This window comes from Phoenix dactylifera, unplaced genomic scaffold, assembly GCF_009389715.1.
Source record: "Phoenix dactylifera cultivar Barhee BC4 unplaced genomic scaffold, palm_55x_up_171113_PBpolish2nd_filt_p 001101F, whole genome shotgun sequence".
In the NCBI taxonomy this organism is placed as follows: Eukaryota; Viridiplantae; Streptophyta; class Magnoliopsida; order Arecales; family Arecaceae; genus Phoenix; species Phoenix dactylifera.
The window spans coordinates 21,205-43,963 of record NW_024068447.1 but is presented as its reverse complement, the minus strand read 5'-3'; the positions used below and the strand labels follow the sequence as shown (position 1 = coordinate 43,963).

At 44.0% G+C, this 22,759-nt stretch overlaps 1 protein-coding gene across 1 annotated transcript in view; it reads left to right on the top strand.

Annotated features, from left to right (window-relative positions):
• Positions 1–22,759, top strand: part of LOC103723115 — a 49,285-nt gene that overhangs the window by 26,016 nt on the left and 510 nt on the right. Inside the window, exons 4-5 of the mRNA XM_039121512.1 lie at positions 10,214–10,709; positions 10,857–10,938. Of these exons, the coding sequence (XP_038977440.1) occupies positions 10,214–10,709; positions 10,857–10,938 (578 nt within the window). The remainder of the gene's footprint in view (positions 1–10,213; positions 10,710–10,856; positions 10,939–22,759) is intronic.

Here is a 22,759-nt window from a genome sequence, read left to right as displayed (position 1 = left end):
ACAATAACAAGAAGCATTACAAACACAACAAACATATAGTGGTTCGGTGCACCCCAGCACCTACATCCACTCCCCAAGACCTCTTGGGAATTTCACTATAATCCTACAGATTACAGTTGGTTGTTTTACAAGCTCACAACCCAACTTGTTGTTTTACGAGCGCACAACGAACTCGGTCGGTTTTCACAGGCTCACCGACTAGAACCTACCGATTGTTTTCACGGGCTCACAATCCAACCCAGTTGGTTTTCCCAAAGGCTCACCAACCACAACCTTACAATGATTGTTTTCCGGGTTCACAATCAACCCGGTTGGTTTTCCCCAAAGGCTCACCAACAAACCTTAACCCCTTGATTCAATCCCTTGATTGAATCAAGTTACAAGATATTAAAAACAAAGTTTAAAACAAATCAAAGCTTCTTAAACAAGCAAATATAACAATATAAACAAATAGAGTAAAGAGAAGCCCTCAAACGAGTTTTGAAGATGAAGGAGCTCGGCTTCTTCTTTACTTGACCCTCTTCTGATTTGGCACGAAGTAGAGGATCACCGAGGCAGCACACGGATGGAGAGGAAGCTTTGGGATGCACTTGGATGCTCTTCTTCTCTCTATTTCACTTTGAGTGGCCCTTTTGTGCTTATAGGAGATTTTCCTTGTAATCTCTTTGAAATCTCTTTCCTAAATGTTCTCTCCCACTTTCATACCCTCTTCCCTAGCTCTCCTCTTGATTTTATAGCTTTAGAGGGAGTTCCAACAAAAATCTAGCCGTTAGAGACAAAAATAGAGCCGTTGGAAGCAAGAAAAAACTAGCCGTTATGCCTCCCAGCGTGCTCGAGTCGACTCGGCTGAAGTAGGAGTCGACTCGGCTGAAACAAGAGTCAACCTGTGAATAGTAGTCTGCCGGCACTGTAGCTGGGAGTCGACTCCGCTGAAGTTGGAGTCGACTCGAGATCACTGTAGCGCTGAAAATCAACTCTCTGTCTTTTTGTTTGTTCTCAGTCGGAGTCGACTCGTAGAGTATCGGAGTCGACTCGAGAACTGTTTCTTGAAACTCTAGAGTGCCAGAGTCGACTCTAAACTTTCAGGAGTCGACTCGAGGACTATTCTTTTGAATTTTTCTTTGAATTTGCTCCTTCAACTTGAATTCTTTGAACTTGAAACTTGGGCCAATAAATTGTAGCTTTCTTCCAACTTTTCTTGAGAGCTTTGGAGGCCTTCTTGTGTTCTTCCAACTTGCTATGTTCCTTGCAAAATAAATATCTTTCTCCTTGCAACACAAACATTAGTATTTATACTTCAAGGTTTTGTGATCATCAAAATCAATCTTTGAATCAATCTTTGGGTCATCACTGTCCAATGAGGTTCCAACCCTAAAAGGTAGGAAGTGGGCTGACTTTGTGAGGCGGTCAACAATCACCCACACTGCATCATTTCTTTTTACTGTTCTTGGGAGCCCTGTAACAAAGTCCATAGTTATATGCTCCCATTTCCATTCTGGAATTTCTAGTGGCTCTAGTAATCCTGCCGGCCTCTGGTGTTCTGCTTTTATCAGCTGACAGGTCATGCATCTGGCAACATATTCAGCTACTTTTCTTTTCATACCTTTCCACCAGTAATGCTCTCGGAGGTCTCTGTACATCTTGGTACTGCCGGGGTGGATGGAGAAACGAGATTGGTGGGCTTCTCTTAGGATCTCCTTTTTCAATTCAGCATCAGCCGGAACATATAATCGATGACCAAACCTCAGGGTACCATCTGGGTGAATCTGGAGTTCGGGTCGTAACCCTTTCTCTACTTCATCCCTGAGTTGACCTGTGCATACATCAGACTGCTGGGCGATCCTTATCCTGTCGGTCAGTGTCGGTTGTATCCTCAGAGTGGCCAACAGACTCCTTGTAGTTTGTGCAACTACTTCGACTTGTAGCCTATCCAGATCCTTTTGAATCTGCGGCTGGGCGGTGAGTAGTGCAGCTAAAGTCACCGCTGACTTTCTACTCAGAGCATCGGCCACCACGTTAGCTTTGCCTGGATGATATTTAATACTCAGATCATAGTCCTTCAGAAGTTCCAACCATTTTCTTTGCCGCATATTCAATTCTTTCTGGGTAAATATATATTTTAGGCTCTTATGATCAGTGTATACCTCACAATGTTCCCCATATAGGTAGTGTCTCCATATCTTCAGGGCAAAAACCACTGCAGCCAACTCCAGGTCGTGGGTCGGATAATTCTGCTCATAGGGTTTCAGCTGTCTGGAGGCATAAGCTATTACCTTGCCATTTTGCATTAATACACAGCCTAGCCCAGTTTTGCAAGCATCACTATAAATAGTAAATTCTCCATTTGTGGATGGCAGAGTTAAAATTGGAGCAGATACTAACCTCTGCTTTAACTCCTGAAAGCTTTTCTCACAACTGCCATCCCAAATAAACTTGGCCCGTTTTTTGGTCAATCGGGTCAAGGGAGTGGCTATCTTGGAGAATCCCTCCACAAACCGTCGGTAATACCCGGCTAGTCCCAAAAAGCTTCTAATTTCCTTGACGTTGGTGGGACAAGGCCAATCTACCACTGCTTCGATCTTCTTGGGATCCACCGACACTTCATTCTCGGAGATCACGTGACCGAGGAATGCCACACTGTTCAACCAAAACTCGCATTTGCTCAGCTTGGCATATAACTTTTTCTTCTGAAGGGTCTGCAGTACCATTCTCAACTGAAGTTCGTGCTCTTCCCTGCTCCTTGAGTAAATCAGTATATCGTCAATGAAGACTATCACGAACTGATCTAAATTCTGCTTGAAGACTCTGTTCATTAAGTCCATAAAAGCAGCTGGAGCATTGGTTAGTCCAAATGGCATAACCAGAAATTCATAATGTCCATACCTGGTTCGAAATGCAGTCTTTGGCATGTCATCAGGCTTGATTTTTAACTGATGGTAACCGGACCGCAAATCTATCTTGGAGAAGACTTGGGCACCTTGCAGCTGGTCAAACAGGTCATCAATCCGAGGCAGAGGATATTTGTTCTTTATAGTTATTTTGTTTAGTTCCCGGTAATCGATGCACAGTCGCATGCTCCCATCCTTCTTTTTTACAAATAGTACTGGGGCTCCCCATGGAGACACACTGGGTTGAATAAACTTTTTATCCAAAAGTTCTTGTAATTGTGTCTTTAATTCTCTGAGCTCAGCAGGGGCCATTCGATAAGGAGCCTTGGAAATAGGTCCTGCTCCTGGTGTGAGGTCAATAGTGAATTCGACCTCGCGATCAGGGGGTAGTCCCGGTAATTCCTCAGGAAAAACATCCGGATATTCCCTGACTACCGGAATATCTTCTAGTTTGATCTCCTTTTGGGTATCCACCGCACATGCCAGATAAGCCGTACGCCCCTTTTTTAGTGCTTTGGCGGCTCGCAAGGCAGAAATGAAATGCAGTGTTGAATTACATTGAGGGGGTGTATCGTCATTCAGAAAGAACTCTGGTTCCCCTGGCATCCGGAATACCACTTTCTTATGGTAACAGTCAATATAGGCGTGGTACTGGGACATCCAGTCCGTTCCCAAAATAATGTCGAAATCATGCATGTCAAGCTGTAGAAGATCTGCCTCTAACTCCTTTCCTCCCAACTGAATTATGCAGTTCTTGTATTTAGTGTCGACTATTATTGTTTCTTGGAGGGGTGTGGCAACATGCAATGGTTCTATTTTCTCAGATGTGCAATGTAACTGTTTGGAAAAGCTAACCGACACAAAGGAATGTGTAGAACCAGAATCAAACAAAATAGAGGCATCAATCAAATTAATTGGCAGTGTACCTGTCACCACTTGATCGCTCGCACTGGCGTCCTGGCGAGTCAGCGCGAACCCTCGGGGGTTGTTCCTTGGCCTCTGGCCCTCAGGTGCAGGAGGTCTGGGGGCTCTCCTTGGGCAGTCACGTGCTATATGTCCGATCTGCCCGCAGGTAAAACAGGCCCCAATTTTCCTCAGACATGACCCACTATGATGCTTGCCGCAGCTGGGGCAACCTCGGTTCTATCTTTTCTTAATCATAGACCCCTTGATGCCCCTGGGCCTACTGCTCTGTCCTCCTGCTGGCCTGGCCTTTATCAGATCATTTCTTTCTATGTCAGGCCTCATCAAGTCGGCCTCAACCTTCAAGGCCCGGTCCAGCACGTCTCTGTAGCAGGTGAATAGGTGAGAAGATATCCGGGATCTGATCCTGTACCTCAGCCCCCGCTCGAACCGGCTTGCCTTACTCCTTTCATTGTCCATGAACTGGGGGCAAAACCGGCCCAGTTCGTTGAATTTGCTGGCATACTGTAGGACGGACATCTGCTCGGACTGCGTCAGTGTCAAAAATTCATCTTGTTTCATCTGGCTCACTGAGTCCGGGAAATACTCTGCATAGAACAGCCTCATGAAGTCCCTCCAAGTTATCCTGCTGGCAGGGTATGCTGGTTCCATGGTTGTCCACCAAAATTCGGCGCTTCCTATCAGCTGGGGAATGGCCAATCGGACCTTTGTTTCTTCAGGGAACTGGAGTGCTTGGAACATCTTCTCCATTTCCCGAATCCATGTCTCAGCTGCTATCGGGTCCGATCCGCCGTCAAATACTGGTGGGTTCAACCGTCGGAACCTCTCATAATAGGAGTTAGCTGGTTGTATGGCAGCCAGTTGCATCTGCTGCTGCTGCTGGAGTAACTGCGCCATCAACTGGTATACCCCAGCTAGATCTGCGTTGCCTGCCGCAACGTGTGGCGTATCCGGAGAGTCTGAGAGGTAGCCAGGATGTGGGGATGCTGACGGTACCCTCCTATCGTCATCCATATCTTACAGTGGTTACTGCAGCCAAAGTTTAACGTAAGATCAACATATCTTGATAAGCCATAATATTCTTAACTACCCATTAACCCAGATGTTTACAGTTATGATCGTGTTAAACCTAGAGCTCTGATACCACGAGATGTCACGCCCCGGACCCGGATCCGTGACACGGCCGTGCTATTGCCGACTACCGCCCACAATAGCACGCAGCCTCATACATGGGTAACAGGGTAGTCAAAAGCAGTCAAACTTGCATATATCAAAATATGTGCATTACAACAGAGGGTATCTATAAGGTACAGAGCTTCTACATAGTTTATATACACAAAAGTATATTCATATCATCCCAAAAATAAAGAAGCCCTGTTGCAAAAGAAAAATGCTTCTAGCAGCTGTCACTGGTGGTGATCTGAAAAAAAATGTAAATGAACAGACATGAGCTACACGGCTCAGTAAGTAATCCTGTATAATCTTGTTGAATCAACTAAAAATGCTAACCATGCTTATCAGGGTTTGAGAAGCTGACATGTATGCTATCTAATAAATCATCATGATAAAATATCCCTGCTGAGTAAATAATTCAGTATCCTACATTATCAAGGAATCTTGTATATGCATATATATATATAAAGAAAAATCGTGCCGCCGGCATGCCGTGGTCATACTCTCATATGCTACTGCAAAGTCGTTATCGGCCACTGGCGGGGCTCGCTCAGTTATTAGGCGGCCACTGGCGGGGCTGGCTCAGTCATTCTCGGCCACTGGCAAGGCCGGCTCAGTTGCATTCGATCAGTAGCTCTTAAGAGTCCGTAAACAATACTTCTTGTAGGTAGTACCTTATGGATGCTACGGCGAATTCATTATCGGTCACTGGCGGGGCCTGCTCAGTTATTAGTCGGCCACTGGCGGGGCTGGCTCAGTCATTATCGGCCACTGGCAAGGCCGGCTCAGTTGCATTCGGCCCGTAGCATCGAGAACTCTTAGGTACCCCTTGCAAGCAGTGCAAATAACTAGAGGCAATTCATCATCATTCTTTATGCTCATGTTAATGAAAATTATGACATGTAATTCCATTCATCCTACATGCATCATGAAATCTACATAAGCATGATATAAGCATAATCACCAATTATATGGCTAACGCATGCCACTCATATACATGATTCATAATCCATATCTTAGGATATAATGTAATCTACTTATTTCATAGGCATAATGGAAATCATAAAGCACATATAATCATAACTTGTATAACTAAAGCATGCCATATACATTCACCGTTCATAGCTTATAATTTAGGGTACATGATCTACAGGACAAGTATAACAGGTTAAATTTCATGCGTGATCCATAAAAGATTAGAGCAGGTTACTTACCGTGATTCGCTCTCTCCCAAGTTTCTCACGTCCTGGTGACGAATCCTGAGTCACCTAAAATCACATCATAATAAGCATATTATTTCTTTTTTATTTGTTTGGATCCTACCCGAACTATAGCCCAAGTCTAATGCATCCGTATTGGGGCTTTAATTGGGTCCATATGGGTTAATTGGCCTGCTAATTGGTCAATAAGCTTAATCCCCAATTTAATTGGGTTTAATTCCGGGTTTAGGGTCACTGTGGTTTATTTGGGTCTGAGTTAGAATTAATCTGGGGTCAATTTGGCCCCAAATTAGTCACATTGGGCTTGAATTGGGCTTATTTCCACTAATTTGGTCTGTTGGGACCAATCCCAGCCGAATTAGGTTTGGGCTTCATTCCATTTGGGCATAATTTTGGTTAAATTTATAGTCTGGCTCGTCCAGGCTTAGCCCAATTTGATTGGGCTCGGGTTTAGTCAAATTTGGCTAAACCCGTTTCCTTTTTCTTTTTCCTTTTTTTTTTGGGGCTTAACGGGTGCGGGTTCGGATTCGGATCCGACCCGCGAACCTGTCATCAGGGTTTTTCTCCCCCCTTCCAGAGGCTTCCGCCTTTTCGTCTCCCTTGGCTCCCTCTCTCCTCCGGCTCTCTTTCTCCCTCTTCTCTCCTTCATTCTCGCCAGAAGTCCTGGGGGTTCCGGCCGATTTCTCGGCCTCCTCCTTTTCCTCCGGCCGAATCCACGGCCTATTCCTCCTTCCGACCTTTCCCTCTCCTTCTCTCTTTGTCTTTCTTTCTTTTTTCTTTGTTTTCGCCGAACCCTAGCTTCCGGCCCTTCGTCCCCACCGAACCCTCCGTCTCCTCCCCTTCTTCTCTCGCAGGCGACCGGGGAGACGAGGCTCCCCCCGATCCACCGACCGAGGCGGGGTTTCCCCCCGGTGCACCGACGGAAGGGAAGGCCGGCCCTTCCTCTCTCCGAAGTGATGCCGGAGAGGGAAAAGGCTCGGAGATGGGTCAGGATCCGGGCTATACCCGAGAGCCTCCACCCGCTCCGTCCACGGCAAGGCATGGCCGGAGGGGATGAAGCCTCAAGGTCCGGTGAGTTCATTTTTAAATTTTCATTATTTTTTTTTTCTTTTCTTTTCTTTCTTTTCTTCTTTCCTTCTTCCTTTTCTTCTTTCCTTCTTCCTTTTCTTCTTTGGTCCTTCCCTCTGGCACCACCACCTCTTGCCGGAGAGGAGGCAGTGGTCCGGCCGGGGCTGGTGGCCTCGTGGTCACGCCGGTTGCCGGCTTGGCCTGACCGGCGGCTCGGGGCTGCCCCCCGAGCCCTAGGGTAGCCGCAGCCGAAGCTGCGGTGCCCTGCTCATCTGCAGGCCGAGCCCGGTTGGGCTCGGCCCGGGTGACCGTCGGGCCCGGGCCTGGGCCGCGGCCGTTCTCAGGCCGACCCGCGGCCTGTGGATCCGGCCCGGCCTGCGGCCTGTTGGCCTTTCTCCCTCCTCGGTGCCGGTTTCCTCCCCTCGGTTTCATTATTGAAACAGAGGGGAGAACACCCCACAGAGGGGTTTCTCCACTCTTTAAAATTTTGTTAACATGGGTTCATACCTGGTTTTGGTCGATTGCAGTCGGGCAGTACCTCCTCCTAGTAGTCCCTCCTTCTCCTTCAGAGCTTCAGGGCTTCATCGCCTTCGGCTCCAGGGCTTCGGCTCTCTAGTTTAGTGTTCTAAGGGGTCAGGGAATAGAGGGTACAGTACTGGGGCTTAAATACTTTTGTTTAAGGGATGAGACCCCCTTCTGAGAGGTCCCATCCTCTCTTCCCCCTTGCTCCGGGGGCTTCCAGCTGCCCCCCCTTGTCTCAGGCCCGTCGGAATCGGCTGCCAGCAAGGGGGTGAGGTGGCGGCCCCCAGTTTTGCATGGGTGAGGGTCCCTCAGTGAGGTCCCATCTTCCCCTGTTCTCTGGTCCAGGAGCTCCCAGCTGCCCCCCTTGTCTCAAGGGCGTGCGGTGGCTCTCCCTCTGCCGGCCAGCTATGGCCCTGTCACTTCCCTTCTCAGCAGGAGGTGGCAACCCTTTCACGGTTGCTCCCTCTCAGTACTGCCCCTACAGTAAAATCGGGCCCCACTCCCCCCGTAACTGGGCCTTAAAATATTGGGCCCAGTTGGTAGTGGGCCCGGACATTACATTATGGGTCGGGTCTGCTCTGATACCATTTATAACAACCCAGGACTTCACCCAAAATGGCTTACAGGAAGGTATTATTTAGGCTCCTTGATCCTGTATAAGTACCTAAGATTTATCCAGCGAATAACTGATGCGGGACTAAACAGACGCCCGCATGGATCTTCACACTTATATAACATGAATGGTAGAGCATGCCATTTGAGTGATTTATCAATGTTGTTGTGTTCCTTGTAAGACAAATTATCATCTAATGCTCTTTATGACAGCTATAAATGTAAAATTGTTTCCTTAATTTGGATTTTCTTTTCTTCTTTTTGTTTTTAACCTTCTATCTATTTCTTTTATGTTTAATAATAACTTACCTTCAATATTTAATGATACAATCAGACTTCTATATTTAAGCTTCTTCCTTTTAAGTGTTGGACTTCCACATATGCACGATGAAGTTCCCTAGTGACGTGCACAATACTAGTGCTTTTTAGAATGTTGCATATCCCAAATGAGGACAATAAACTGATTTCATGTCATAATAACAATATGATCGATTATTTAAAAAAATATTTAATTATTGAATGATTTTCTGAATTAGTCCATGTAAATGAGTCAGTCCATGATCATCCAGTAATTCGTGTTTTATATGCAAAGTTTACGACTTAACATGTTATTCTTTTCCTTTTGGCATACCGGAGGAGGGAGAGAGAGAGAGAGAGGAAGATCCACATGCACTATGATTATCTAGGTCCAAATAGGGCTGCAAACAATTAGGTCGACCTGTGAACCAACTCGGTCCCGACCCAAGTAGACCTTACCTCGTCCATACTTCTTTTACTTAAATAAATGTATGAATATTTTAGAAAGATTATATTGTATATTCTTGTTATTTGATTTCTAATTATTAGTTATTTGAATTCCTTCCAAATATTTGACTAATTTAGCAGATTTTTTTTTTTTGGAAGTCTTGGTTTTTGCCTCTATCTGAATTGTTACCAAGCACTAAATTGTGTCTCTTTTTCATGTTGCTAGAACTGGTGTACGTGTGCGTGTACATGTGCATGGGCGGACCAGCAGGTGTGCGCTCATGCCCTTGGCTATGGGCATATGCATGGTTGTCTGTCAAGGGAGGGGGATGAGGTGTGGATGTGTGTGGGCATGGGGTGTGCATGTAGGTGCGGGCGTGGGTGTGTGAGGAACTGGAGGGATGGGTGTGGGTGTGTGCATGTGTGCGTGTGGGTGTGCATCCATGCATGCCTGTGCTCCTGTGTGCGTGTGGGTGTGCATCCATGCATGCCTGTGCCCATGTGTGCATGTGGCTGTGTGCATGGGTGTCAGCATGTGCATGTGCATGCATTCGTGCAACAGGCAATGTGTGGGTGAGTGGATGCATGCACAAATGCATCCATTGTGCATGTGTGTGTTTATGTGTGTGTGTGTGATGCTGAAGAGAGAGATGCTTCGTTTAAGTCAAACTTGGAGCCTCTGTATGGTGCATATGCTTAGGAGATGGATGCCAAGGGATGAAAATTATACTAGAATTCTTGCTTTCGAGGTTTAAAAGTAAAAGTTATTAATCATTTTGAGACCATTTTGCTTCTCTTATGCAAAGAAGATCTCTTACCTGATAGGAATAGTGCAGCTGTAGTATTTATGGTATATTAAGGGAATCATAGAATCCAGTTTCATTCCATTTGAAGTTGTATAATCATCATCTGTTAGCACTTAACTACTTTATGGATATTCAGAACATTTTCATTTGAACCTAATTATCTTTATTAATGTTGTGGTAATATAGAAGGAAGGGGTTTTTGAATTTCAAGGTTGGAGCAATTTTGAGTGTGTATTGAATGTGTAACTTTCTGCAGTCAGTCTTAGTCGGCATGATTCATCAACGTCTGTTCACAGTGCTGCAACATTTTTCACACCCCCATCAACAGTTAGATCTGTATCTATGAGAGATATAGGCACAGAAATGACTCCAATTGCTAGCCAGGAGCCTTCTCGGACAGGAACTCCTGTGAGAGCAACGACACCAATACGCAGCCCTACTTCTTCTCGACCATCAACTCCACAAAGAACTGCTCCAAATGCAAACCCAACCGAGTCAGCTGATTGCCATGTGGATTCCAAAAACACACAGCTATCTGAAAAGGAATTACAAATGAAAACTAGGAGAGAAATAATGGTTCTTGGCCAACAATTGGGCAAGACGAACATAGCCAACTGGGCAAGCAAGGAAGAGGAGGAAACAAATGCATCTGTTTCACTTAAGACTGTATCCGTAGATCAGGCAGCTAAAAGTGTTATAGAGGCCCGAGCAACAGCCTGGGAGGAGGCAGAAAAAGCCAAGTATCTGGCCAGGTAGTTTTACAGTAAGACTCAGTTTGCCTGTGTAGAAAAGCTTAACTTGAACTATGTGTTAGACATTGCTACTTACAACAAATTGTATGATTTCTGTAGTTTACTTTTTATGAGGGTTCAGTTTCTGAGTAGCAGAAAATTTCTCAGGTTTAAACGTGAGGAAATCAAAATTCAAGCTTGGGAAAATCACCAGAAGGCAAAAACAGAAGCTGAAATGAGGAAGATTGAGGTAAAACCTGTCATTTTTTGCATGAGAAATGCCCATGCATGTATAAATGTGTACATACATAGATACATGCATACATTTGTAGGCATATATGCATATGAATATATGTTTATGTATTATGTACCTATGTGTTTCTGATTGCAGGCAGTCAGATATTTAATGCTTCTTTATTCCATATATAACACTTGCCAACTCTTTTATTTGTCATGGATTTCTCAAAAGAACTGCCCTTAGTTGCATCATGGACTGGCAATGCATTAAACCTTATAATTGATGATAGTTTAATTACCCATGCATTTGATGGTATGCCATCAAGACAACGCCATGTAGCAGATTTGAGAACCTAACACTATTACAGTAATTGTGTAAATCTAACAAGAAATTTTGTAAACTATTCCATCTAAACATGAATTTCTGGCCGCTTTAATATCCAACATCTATGTAAAGAGTGAGGACCTAAAGCAGTAACATGCTCCAAAAAGTATCCTCAGTTCCAAAGAACCCGGAACACGTTTGAAACAGATAGATGCCTCAATGATTTAAGAGAGTCACATTAGGTAGCTGCCCTTGAAATAGTTGTCAAAAGAAACATCTGTATCTGAGGGTTAACTTTCTTCTTCCAAATATAAGATATACTAGGAGCATCAACATCATTAGCTCTGTTACTAGGAGACAAATAGACTTCTCAAGAAATTACCTTGCTTTAAAGATCTGAGCCCATAGGAAAGTATTTATTGATTGTTGACTAGAAGTGGACTAACAATGAAACATTGCAGAGGGAGGGAAGAGAACTGATTATAAGATCTCGTTCTAAGAGGGTTGTGGCCTGGCGAAATAACTTCCGAGTCATAAGGACTTTCCCAGTTAAGAGTAACATCAAAAGTAATTGAAAGTGTGTTCAAGGAACATTAGAGGACCAAGGATCAAATACGACTAATATCTACTCACCATCACCTACAGTCCATTGAAAATATTGGCAATGGTTTTAGATCACTCTGCTGGTCTCTTATCAATATCCTGGTTGCCATTAAAGGAATATTTAAATCATAATATTAAACTCGAAGGAGAATTAGGTTCAAATTCAAGATCTAAAATGAATAAAGTCTCTCGGTAAGAAAGAATGAAGTACCTTTATCATGTGTATCATTTTGAGTTGAGCAGAAGAACCGTGCATTCATTATTTGTTCCGAATGAAGTCTTGGGAAGAAATAATGATGTCTCTTTTCCAAATGAAGATCTACCTAAATTCATTATTTGTTCAGTACTAGTATTCATAATAGCAGCTCCTTAGTTGCTCAAACTTTTAGAAGCGTATTACGATTAAACCCAACCGAACAAACTCAAGAGACCAAGGACTAAAACTCATGTACCAGAAAAAATGAGCTTAGAAGTGGGCCTCCATGACATAAAAAATGTTAGATGTTTTGTCAATTGATCTTAAAGAGAGAGATCTCCAAGGAGATTGCAGAAGCAGAAGAGTAGAAAGGGTAATATGTGGGAACAGTGTATATCTGAAAAAATTCCATCTTGGAACAGTCAAAATTTATTCGATACTCTGGTTTCAGTGTTCAACTCTACCCCTATCCTCAATACAAGGCTGGTTATATATAAACAAGTAGTATTAACCAAAATAAAATTCTGTCTGATTCATTTTTAGGCTCTCAAAAGCCTAGAATCATTAGATACTAGGCCGAACCATCCCCATATACCATAGAAACCAGTTTTTATTCAGTAATTACCAAAGAAAAATACTATATGTGCATCTTTTCTGATATCTTGTTTCAGAGGGGAAATATTGTTTTCATTTTTCATTATTTCTTCAATAAGAACGCCATACTCCCTTTATTAGACCTATGATTTGTACATTCCCTACATTGTTGAACGCTCAATCAATCAACCTTGGATATAATTCTTTTTGATCTTCAAATTCTTCATTAATGAGCTTGGTAATTTGTAAGGATGCCTTTCATCTTTTATAATAAACTTATTCCACTTTTGCATTGGATCAATACTTTGCACCTAATGATTTCCATTGCAGTATACAAATTCTGGTACACCTCTACATTTGAAGCAAAAACTCATGCTACAGAGGGCCGCTCATTTAAAAAGCTAGAGAAAAACTCTAGATACTTAGCATGACTGTCATAATACCCAGCTTTCGAGATTTAGCCCTGAAAGAAGAGATGGGAGAGGGACAAGAAATGCTCATGCATATTTTCATGAGCCCATATCCAACTACCATCTTGTCGCCCTTCCAATGCTAAAGCTCAGCTCGTAGGCTGAGTTGACTCCTTGATCCTCCCCAGCCTCCACCATCGAGTAGGGCTATCATTAATATATGCAAACTTTCAACTTTGAAGCTCAACCTTAGCCAAGTTGATATCTTAATCCTCTCATAGCCTCTACCACTGAGCAAGCCTACAGTTTACGAACCTGGAACCTGACTTGGACCTGTTCTGAATCCATAGACCCATGGGTCAAATCTAGACCATGGATAGACCCCTAAAACTTTTCCAGTCCATAAATGATTCTGGTAAATTTTACCTGACCTGAACTCTTAACTAAACCAATCATATAATACTCACATGGGATTGCTTTTTATGATCCTAACCCAAACTAGACAGTCCAGATCTGATAGATTTCATGATGCATAGTATTTTTACACTTATATCTTCATATTTCTTATAAATATTTTACTAATTATACTTGAAGACTGTCATCGTTTAATTGTTTGAGTGTATGAAGGAATTGAAGTTCAATCCTGCTTGGGACCCAAAACTGGACCTCATTCATGCATGATTCAAATCCAATGAGTCTTGAGTAATGTACGGATCTGTACATACCCGAACCTGATGCCTAGACCTGATGATTCATGTGAATTCTATCTAGTTGAGGACCGGACCTGAATTCTTGATGGATAGGGTATTGGTTAAAGTTTACTAACAAGTCAGTGTTAGGGGATTTGTAGACCCGACATGACTCAATAGGACCCCTTCCTTTGAGCAAGAGTTTGGCATAATCCTTAATCCATCATCAAAAGTAGAGTTGGGCAACGGGCCGTGCCGTGCCGTGCCGGCCCGGCCCAGGCCCACCGGGCCCGAGGACTAAACGGGCCGTGCCTGGCCCGGCCCGCTTATGAAGCGGGCCGTGCCTGGCCCGGCCCGTCCAGCACGGAACGCCATCCCGGCCCGGCCCCAGGCCCGTCTATTGGCGGGCCGGGCCGGGCCCGGCACGAGACGGGCCGTGCCAGGCACGGCCCGCAACGGGCGCAAACGGGCCGTGCCAGGCACGGCCCGTCTGGAGAGGGGGGCCCAGGCCCTTATGGGCCCTTATGGAGAGGTGAGTAATGCCGCCACCACCACCTCGGTGGTCCATCCCACCATGACCATGCCTTTGTTCGCGCGATTCCCCCTCTCCATCCCCCTGCAAACCCTAAACCCTACTAAACCAAATGCTCATCTCCGTTCCCCATGGCCCGTCTTCCTCCTCATCCAGATCGGCTCCATCTCCAGCCTCAAGGTAGCCTGGCGCAAGGACCGCCTCCTCGACTCCGCCATCGAGCGCGACAAGCGGTGGCACCTCTGCGCCCGTGTCGTCCGCGAGGTCCTCAACGAGCCCGGCCATGCCATCCCGCTCCGCTACCTCGAGAAGCGCCGCGAACGCCTCCACCTCCCCGTCAAGGTGAAGACCTTCCTCTCCCGCTACCCCAACCTCTTCGACCTCTACCCCGACCGCATCAAGCCCAAGACCGAGCCCGTCCCCTTCCTCCGCCCTTCCCCCCGCCTCCGCTCCTTCCTCGCCCTCGAAGCCTCCCTCCGCGCCCGCCAGGAGCCCCTCGTCCTCGCCAAGCTCTGCAAGCTCCTCATGATGTCCAGGGACAGGGTCATCCCCGCCGAGAAGCTCCTCAACGTCAAGCGCGACTTCGGCTTCCCCGACGACCTCCTCACCTCCCTCGTCCCCAAATACCCCCACCTCCTCCGCCTCGTCCCCAGGCCCGGACCGTGCCAGGCCCGCGGGCCAGCCCAGCCCAGGCCCTTATGGGCCGTGCCGGGCTGGCCCGCGGGCCGTGCCGTGCTTGGCCTGCGGGCCTAGAGCGGGCCGTGCCGGCCCAGGCCCGAAGCGGGCCGTGCCGGGCTCGGCCCGCGGGCCAGTACCCTGTGACCCAGCACGGCCCTCTCAAATGGGCCGTGCCAGGCACGGCCCGGCACTGTAGCTAGCGGGCCGTGCCAGGCACGGCCCGCTTCGTGCCGGGCCGTGCCGGGCCGTGGGCGGCCCGGCCCAGTGCCCAACTCTAATCAAAAGCACCTATATACGACAAACAACTTTTAAAAGAAGAAACTAATCGCAAAATAGACAAAATTTGGCAGCCTAAATGAAAGATTTGACATTACTGTTAGACTGCAGTTAAAAAAAGAAAAGGTATCCTTGGTTGGGTCTTCACTAGGCTCCATCCATGGTATGCTGAATCGGCCCGTACCAAACCGGTCCGATTCAAGTATGGAAAATGGTTCCGGCCCCAAAGGGGCCGAAATTGAGCGGTACAAGCCCGGTACCGATGCGAACTGGACCGGTTCGCACCGGTACCTGCCCTCGGGACAGCGCACCCACGCAGGTGCGAGCTGGGAACCGCGTCCGCGCGCGGTTCTGGGCGCGATTCCCTGGTGCAGCGCACATAATCCTTGTCACATCTTTCTGCGGTATGGCTAATAGTCTTATTAGAGTCAGTAGTAGGGAATCTCTTCTTCCGCTCGGTGTGACTATGACTTTCTTCTTGAAAAGACTGCTTTCTTTTGAAAGAGCTGTGAGCGTAGCTAAACTTTCTCAAATGCGGGATCGTTCCTTTCCTCTCTTGTTGGTCAAGCATCTTTTGGAACCTCTTTCTGCGGTAGAAGAGGTCTAGTCTAGGTCATACTTTTTTTATTAAAAAAAAAAAATCACCCTGATCCCGCCGCTCCTACCAACAGACATAGAAGTTTCGAGGGTTTTCCGATAGAAAAAATTGCATGCGAGAGAGATCCTAATTCCATGTATCCGGTTAAGCAAGCCCTGCCACCAGCTTCCACCCATTCAAGAAGGTCCTGATTCGGGTGTTTAATAATTACTGCGTGCGTTATGTATAAACGTGCTAGGAATCGCGCCCACGCGCAGTTTTGGGCACTATTTCTCGGGGCAGCGCGCCCGCGCGGTCGCGTTTAATGCCACTCTGTGGCATTTAACGTGGCGGGTGCGCATCCGCGCTTGCGAGTTCGTGTAGCTCACGCGCTGTGCGTGTTTTTCGGTTCGATACCGGTTCAAACCGGTCCGAATCGAAACTATACCGGTCCGGTAGGCGACCGGTACGCCTACCGGTACCGGTACAGTGTACCTTGGCTCCACCGCCTTCATTTTGCTTGGACATTTTTGCTATTGAAGCCTTTGTTCTCTTTGACAAGATGGTGTGTCGAGATTTAGGTACACCATTAGAAGTGTTGAATAAATAGGCTAGATAATTATTATTATCTGTTTATCCAATTGACATTGGCAATCTTATCTTCTACTACTAATACTCTTTCTTTAGTTTGGCTTACTAAGCTTTCTATTGCAATTGAGAAATTCAACAGGTTTATGAATAGGTTCCTTGAATCTCCCATCGAAACTACAGTAAGATGGACCCCACATTGTTATTTGTAGCTTACCCGGTTCTCCATGTCTAAAATTTTAGTGTTAATGGATTTTGAACATTTAATATTTACTCAAAGATGCGATTGGACTTTAAATCCCAAGATTTGAAGACATTTTAATGATAAATTGTTGATGATGTCAATTTAGTTTTATTACATTTAAGATTCATATTCTAGGTTATGCAGAACAATCCTCCAAAAGGCCAATGCATGATACTTCTATAGTCTGAATTTTCACATTGGATCTGAAAACAACAAAATAAGGTGCAAAAAACCTGTGTCATGGGAACTTGACATTCCAAAGGCAAAGAACAAGTCTTGGGCTCAAGGAAACCAGTGAAAAATTTGAAAGAAAAGAAAGAAAGAGGAAGAAGAATGAAAATTCTGAAATTTTTTATAAATCGTTGCCATACTAAATGCAATTACAACAAACTATCTCCTTTTTACAATTCTAGACACCCCTAATACTCTCAGAATAACATTCCTAGAAGAAAGACTCTTTCCTTTACTTCCCTAGCAAAAAGCCAAAAAAAAAACTTTCCTAAAGTAGTAAGATTCATCACACTAATAGGACCCCACATAAACATAAGCCCTCCTCTCCGATCATCCATTGGTCGGAGCCAAGCCCTGTTTCGAATGAAACAGGGGCTCAATTTTATTTTTTTTTAGCTTCTTTAAGTGAAGTCGGCCTCTATATCATTTGAAACAAGGCTTGGCTCCGCCCAATGGACCATAGGAGGAGAGGTGGGCTTCTGACCCCCTCTCTCTCCCCCTCCTAGCATCTCTCTCTCTCCCCCCTAGCATCTCTCTCTCTCTCTCCCCCTGTTTCTCCCTCTCTCCCTCCCTCTCTTTTCCTCTCTCCTATCTCTCCCCCTTTGGTTTTTCTTTTTCGGTTCGCGCCGAGACAGTATAATATAGTAGCATATTGTACCATGCTGCCAGCCTATTGGTACGAGTACCGGTTTCGGTGCTGCGGACCTTGAAAGAGTACCAGTTTCGGTGCTACGGACCTTGAAACTAGTCTCACAACCCTTCTCTCTTTCTCTCACAGTACAATGGAGAAGGAAAAACCTAGCCTACACCTTGCTCTTGTGGTTTGTGAGATTGCTCATCTAACCCTAGGATACCCCTTCCCTTTTTATAGTTGAGGGAAGGACCTAGAGCTTTTCTTGCTTGGCAACCAAGAGTTCTAGTAGGACTCTAAGAGATAAGGAGGAGGTGGTGGCATGCTTAACCATGTTGCTTCCTAGGAGTCCTAGCTGGACTCCCACTAAAGAGGACTAAGGGGCATTGGCCCTAGGGGCCGCCACTTGGATCCCATCCAGGTGGACCTAGAATTAGCCTAGATTTGTTCTTGCTTGACCCGACCTAGCCTTATCCCTGTATCTAGACTATTTCTGTAGCCCAATCATTTCACCAATGAAATATGGATCTTTCTTAATCTGATCTATAAGAGAATAATCAACTTGAATCTTATTCTAATTGACCTGAAGTCAAATATATGTACTAAATGTGTTACTGGGATTGGTCAACTTTGGTTCCCACTCATCAAAGATCTACCTACTCCTATCTGTTTGGTCACACGTTAGCTACATTGTTTAGCATGGAGATATGGATCCTATATCGCATCACTGAACCTCTTATTGAGTAGGATGGAACTAGTTAGTCTCCTTGATCTTGCATAAGCTATATCATGCAATTTAGTCCATCATTTCGGTGTCCTCGTATGACCATTGTCTATAGCATTGTCAAATTCTTAATCATATGATTTCTAGCCCATTAGTACCTTGCATCGAGCTAGATATCCTTTTACGAAAACTGTTCATGCGAATCCCTTTTCAAAATAATTGTAACTATAATAATTCTGCAAAATATTTACTTTCAAAATCTTTCAAGTTAGTATGCAACTAGGTCTAATATGTCTGAACATGCTGTTGTTTTAATATGGACGGTATGCTATTTGATGGTTTCTATGTTGGATAGCTTAAACCTCGCACGTATCTGAATCCAGTAAATCACTATGCTCCCTGTCAAAGGCAAAGTCCAAAGTATTATGATTAGTACATGGGTTTGGCCTAAATTTATTGACCTCTAAAATATGAAAATGTATCTTATCCTTTAGTTCAAGGGACCACTTGCAAGCTCGTGTACCTGGTTCATATTCCTACCGCTGACAATGCTTTGTGAGGTAGATTGCGAGTGTTGACCATTCAGTGTGATGGCACACCCAAGTGTCAGTGGAAGGTCTGAATTGATGAAGGAGAAACTCCATAAAGTCACTATCCACCTCAACAGCCTTATAAGTGTGATGCTCAATCTCATCTATAGTTGTGAACAAATTTTGAGTACTTAGAAATATTCAATCTTCCTTTTGAAAAACTTTCCATACACTTGGAAATAAAGCCTTGGAGTTCTCAATGGATTCTTTTCTAACTTTGTGACCAATGTTTGCACAAACCGTGTACCATATATGACTGTGTGAATAGGAGGTAGCTATTATTTTTTAACTATTCTTTTGTATTAAATATGTAAATGGTTTTTAAGGCATACCCTACTTCCAACATTAGGTGCTCACCTATGACAACCTAAGCAATTAGTTGTTTTTTTGTAAGACTTGAAATAGTTAGACAAAAGTTATAAAGATCAGGGCTGAAATTCGGGCATGTTAGGTCAGGTTGATGGCAATCCTTAACCCAATCCAACTTCTAAATCCCTCAACCTCATCCCCTCTATTATTATAAGCTAAATTCTGGTTGGAGTGGCATGGTCCAGTTAGGTTTTCGGGTTAAGGTGGATTATGCCATGTTAATTGGGTTAAATCAGGTTGAATAAAAATTTGAAGATAAGGAAAAGAGTAGGACATTTTTATTGAATTGATATTTGTTGAATTGAGGTCTGAGTCATTCATTATTTCAACTATACACTTGCATGCAATTTAATAAGATTAAAGGTAGTTATATAAACATGTAGGCACTCTTTATGAAACATAAATATGAATTGTTTATTTAATTATTTATATATCGCGTAGGGTCAGGTTAAGTTGGGCTGGATTGGGTTAGATCGGGTTCGGGTTGGGTTGAAGGTCAACCCTAACCAATCCTACTTGAGAGCAGGTTTGGATTTTTGAGCTCAATCCCCACCCAAGTTTATAAAACATCAACCAGACCTACCTCATAAGCAGGTTAGGCCGGTGCGTTCAGGTTGAGCCCCATCTAAGTTGCAATCCTAGTAAAGGCTAGGTGTGTTCACTATGAATTAACATGATCTTGCATTAAGAAGATGTACAGGTTGCTGAACTTAAGGATGTGTTTCTAGCTGGTGTTGTTTATGAAGTATGATTGGTTAGGTGTAATCTAGTGACTATCAATTGTGCTGACGCTGAACAAGGATGTTTGTATGTTTTTGGAAGGTGAAACAAGTTCTCCATATCCATATTGTTCATAATGTACAGAACTACAGCTTCCATGCCAATCACAATGCGCGCATCCCTAGCATTGGGAAAAATTTTTCCTCCCTCAAAAAAAGTGGTTCCAAGATAAGCTAATGATACTAGAACCTCTTGGTGATCAACATAGTTAAAATATTTTAATCAAGGGCCTGATATCGACATTGCTTGCTTATTACACTTAACTAGATCTCCAATAATCTCATTTATTGCTGCCATTTGATCAAAGAGAGACAAAAAGTGTCTAATATGTGTAGACATTTCCTTTCTCATCACTAGATAATAGATCTTGTTTTACCGTAAATTAAGTAATTGCATGATTTGCGAATGATTATTTTGCTTTGACAATCAAATAATAATAGATTGGCAAGGAGACTTATTTAAGGCTGGTTTCCGATAAAAGCTAAATGGTTAATTTGGTTGGTTAGACAAGAAATAAAAGGTGCTTCATTTATTAATCCAGATTCTTAAATTTTATTCATCTGAGATGTTGCACGGAAATCATTTATGATTGTTTGAGATTGCACCAATTAACATTTTTAATTTAGGAAGCCAGATTATAGGAAAAGCTGTGCTTCTAAGAAGAAAAGTTGGAGTTTGTAGCCAAAAAAAAAGAAAAAGAAGAAAAGTTGGAGTGAAAGAACAAAACAATAGAAGAGGCTAAATAGAAAAAAAATGTGTATAGACCATGGTGGCAAATTAGCGGTCTAGGGGTTCTGCAGGACACTTGCACACATCAAGCTTCGCATGTCTGCAAATGATTTCAAAATAGATATGGCTTATGTTGTAATTGTTTACTTAGTCAGGGATGAATCCAGTTCATGGTGGTACAACTACGACAAGAATAATAGGACACTAATCCCTGCTAATTGGATTGTACCAATATATGACTGGAATTTTTGTTTCAAGCTTGATTTAGTTCTTAATGGTTGGGCTACATCTTCTGAAGGCAGAAGGCAGCAACAGGCATTCATGGCATTGAAGACCCTCCATATTTAGAGTTTCGTGATGACCTGACCTTTGCTGAAAAATGGCAGCTCGTCTTGCAAGGTGACTGCTAGTTTGAACCATGAAAGAGTAGCATTCATCGTGGAGAGAATGTACCAAGTTGCACCATGGATATATGATTTTGTTGCGTGATTCCTACTACATCATTGACTAGCAAAGAATCTGGGTGTACTTTGGAGGAGCAGTTTGGCAGGTCAAAGAAATTGTCTGCATTTTGTATGTTGCATCAATCTCATTAGTATTTTGGAGACTAAGGCAGTGTCCTTTGTTATCTTAAAGATTGGAATCTGATGGGTGATGAATGAAGAAATTTTTATAAGTAGGAATCTGGCTGAAAGCCAGTTTTCAAAGATACCTGCATTTGTTCCAGCAATATGGCAAGTCAGAATTTAGGCAAGGAACTTTCAAGCGTTGAGTTGATGAACTCAGTGATACTTTTAGATTCTGGGGCTGTAGAACCTGCAAACTGAAGCTTGTTTGCGAGCCAAGATTCTAAAGAAATTACCACTTGAATACCGAGGGACAGCGAGTATTTTGAGCTTGATGCTTTACAAAGATGTGTATCTTAAAGTTCAAGTGATAAACAAAGCAATAAAAGCTTATTTGTTCAAAATGGAGAATCAAATATCGAGGTATATTGAAGAGTGACAATAGGGGCTAGTGAATTTTACAATGTTCGAATACCTATTTCAGAAATATAGATAATATTCACATTTTCCTATCGTAATTTTCCCATTTGATAGTTTTGTGGAAATGACACTGACTGATATGGTGACTTGATTAGAGTGAAGGTTGCCTGCAGGGTCAGCAGAACCGTCTCGAATCGGGCGGTTCCGGCCGTTCCGAGCCGTACCGATAGCCTACCAGTATAGTTCCAACAACGGAAACGAAAACTATTGTCGGAGGCGGAGGAGAGGGAAAGAGAGGAAAAGAGAGCGAGCAGGGAAGGGAGGGAGGCCGGCGGAGGGCCGGCACTGGGGCAACAAGGGGAAGCCACGGCCGTTCCCTTGTTTCGTCACTTAAAAATCGCGAAATTCAAAAAATGGCTGGCGAAACAGGAGAATGGCCATGGTCAGCAAACGAAGCAACTTCCACCATTCATGGTCAGCAAGAGATGTGTTTGGTGGGCAATATTGAAGGCAGATTTTGTACCAACATAGAAATTTATATGCATGCATCAGGAAACTTGTGTTTTCCCTATTATGCACCTGCTCTTTTCTTTTTGGAATATGCATTCCAACTAATTCTTGTAAAACTCATTCACCGAAGATGTACAACACTCCAGTCCCCATGCATGTGAAATTCTCCTAGAATTTTCTGTCTGACACCTTTATGTGTCTGAGAAATATGGGATTTTTCAAAGTACATGGCCCACCACAGTATTGTTTCAGAAGGATAAGCTGACATTACTAGTACTCAGTTGAGAAAACTGACAAATATCTCTAACTATACAGAACCAAGGGAGAGCAAAAGCCTACCAATTAAGCTGAACATGGCACATGATTGACTATATATCATGGCAGGATGAAATATTGATGAAGTATCAATATTCTTATTGATATAGTTGGCAGGCCCTCCCTGTGATACCTCAATCCAGAATCTAGTATGACTCAAGTTCGCTTCCATCTCTCTTAAGTTGGAGATGTTAAATTAAAATGGTAGCCACAGTTCAACAATTTGACTGATTTTATTGTTTTAGTTATCAATGCTG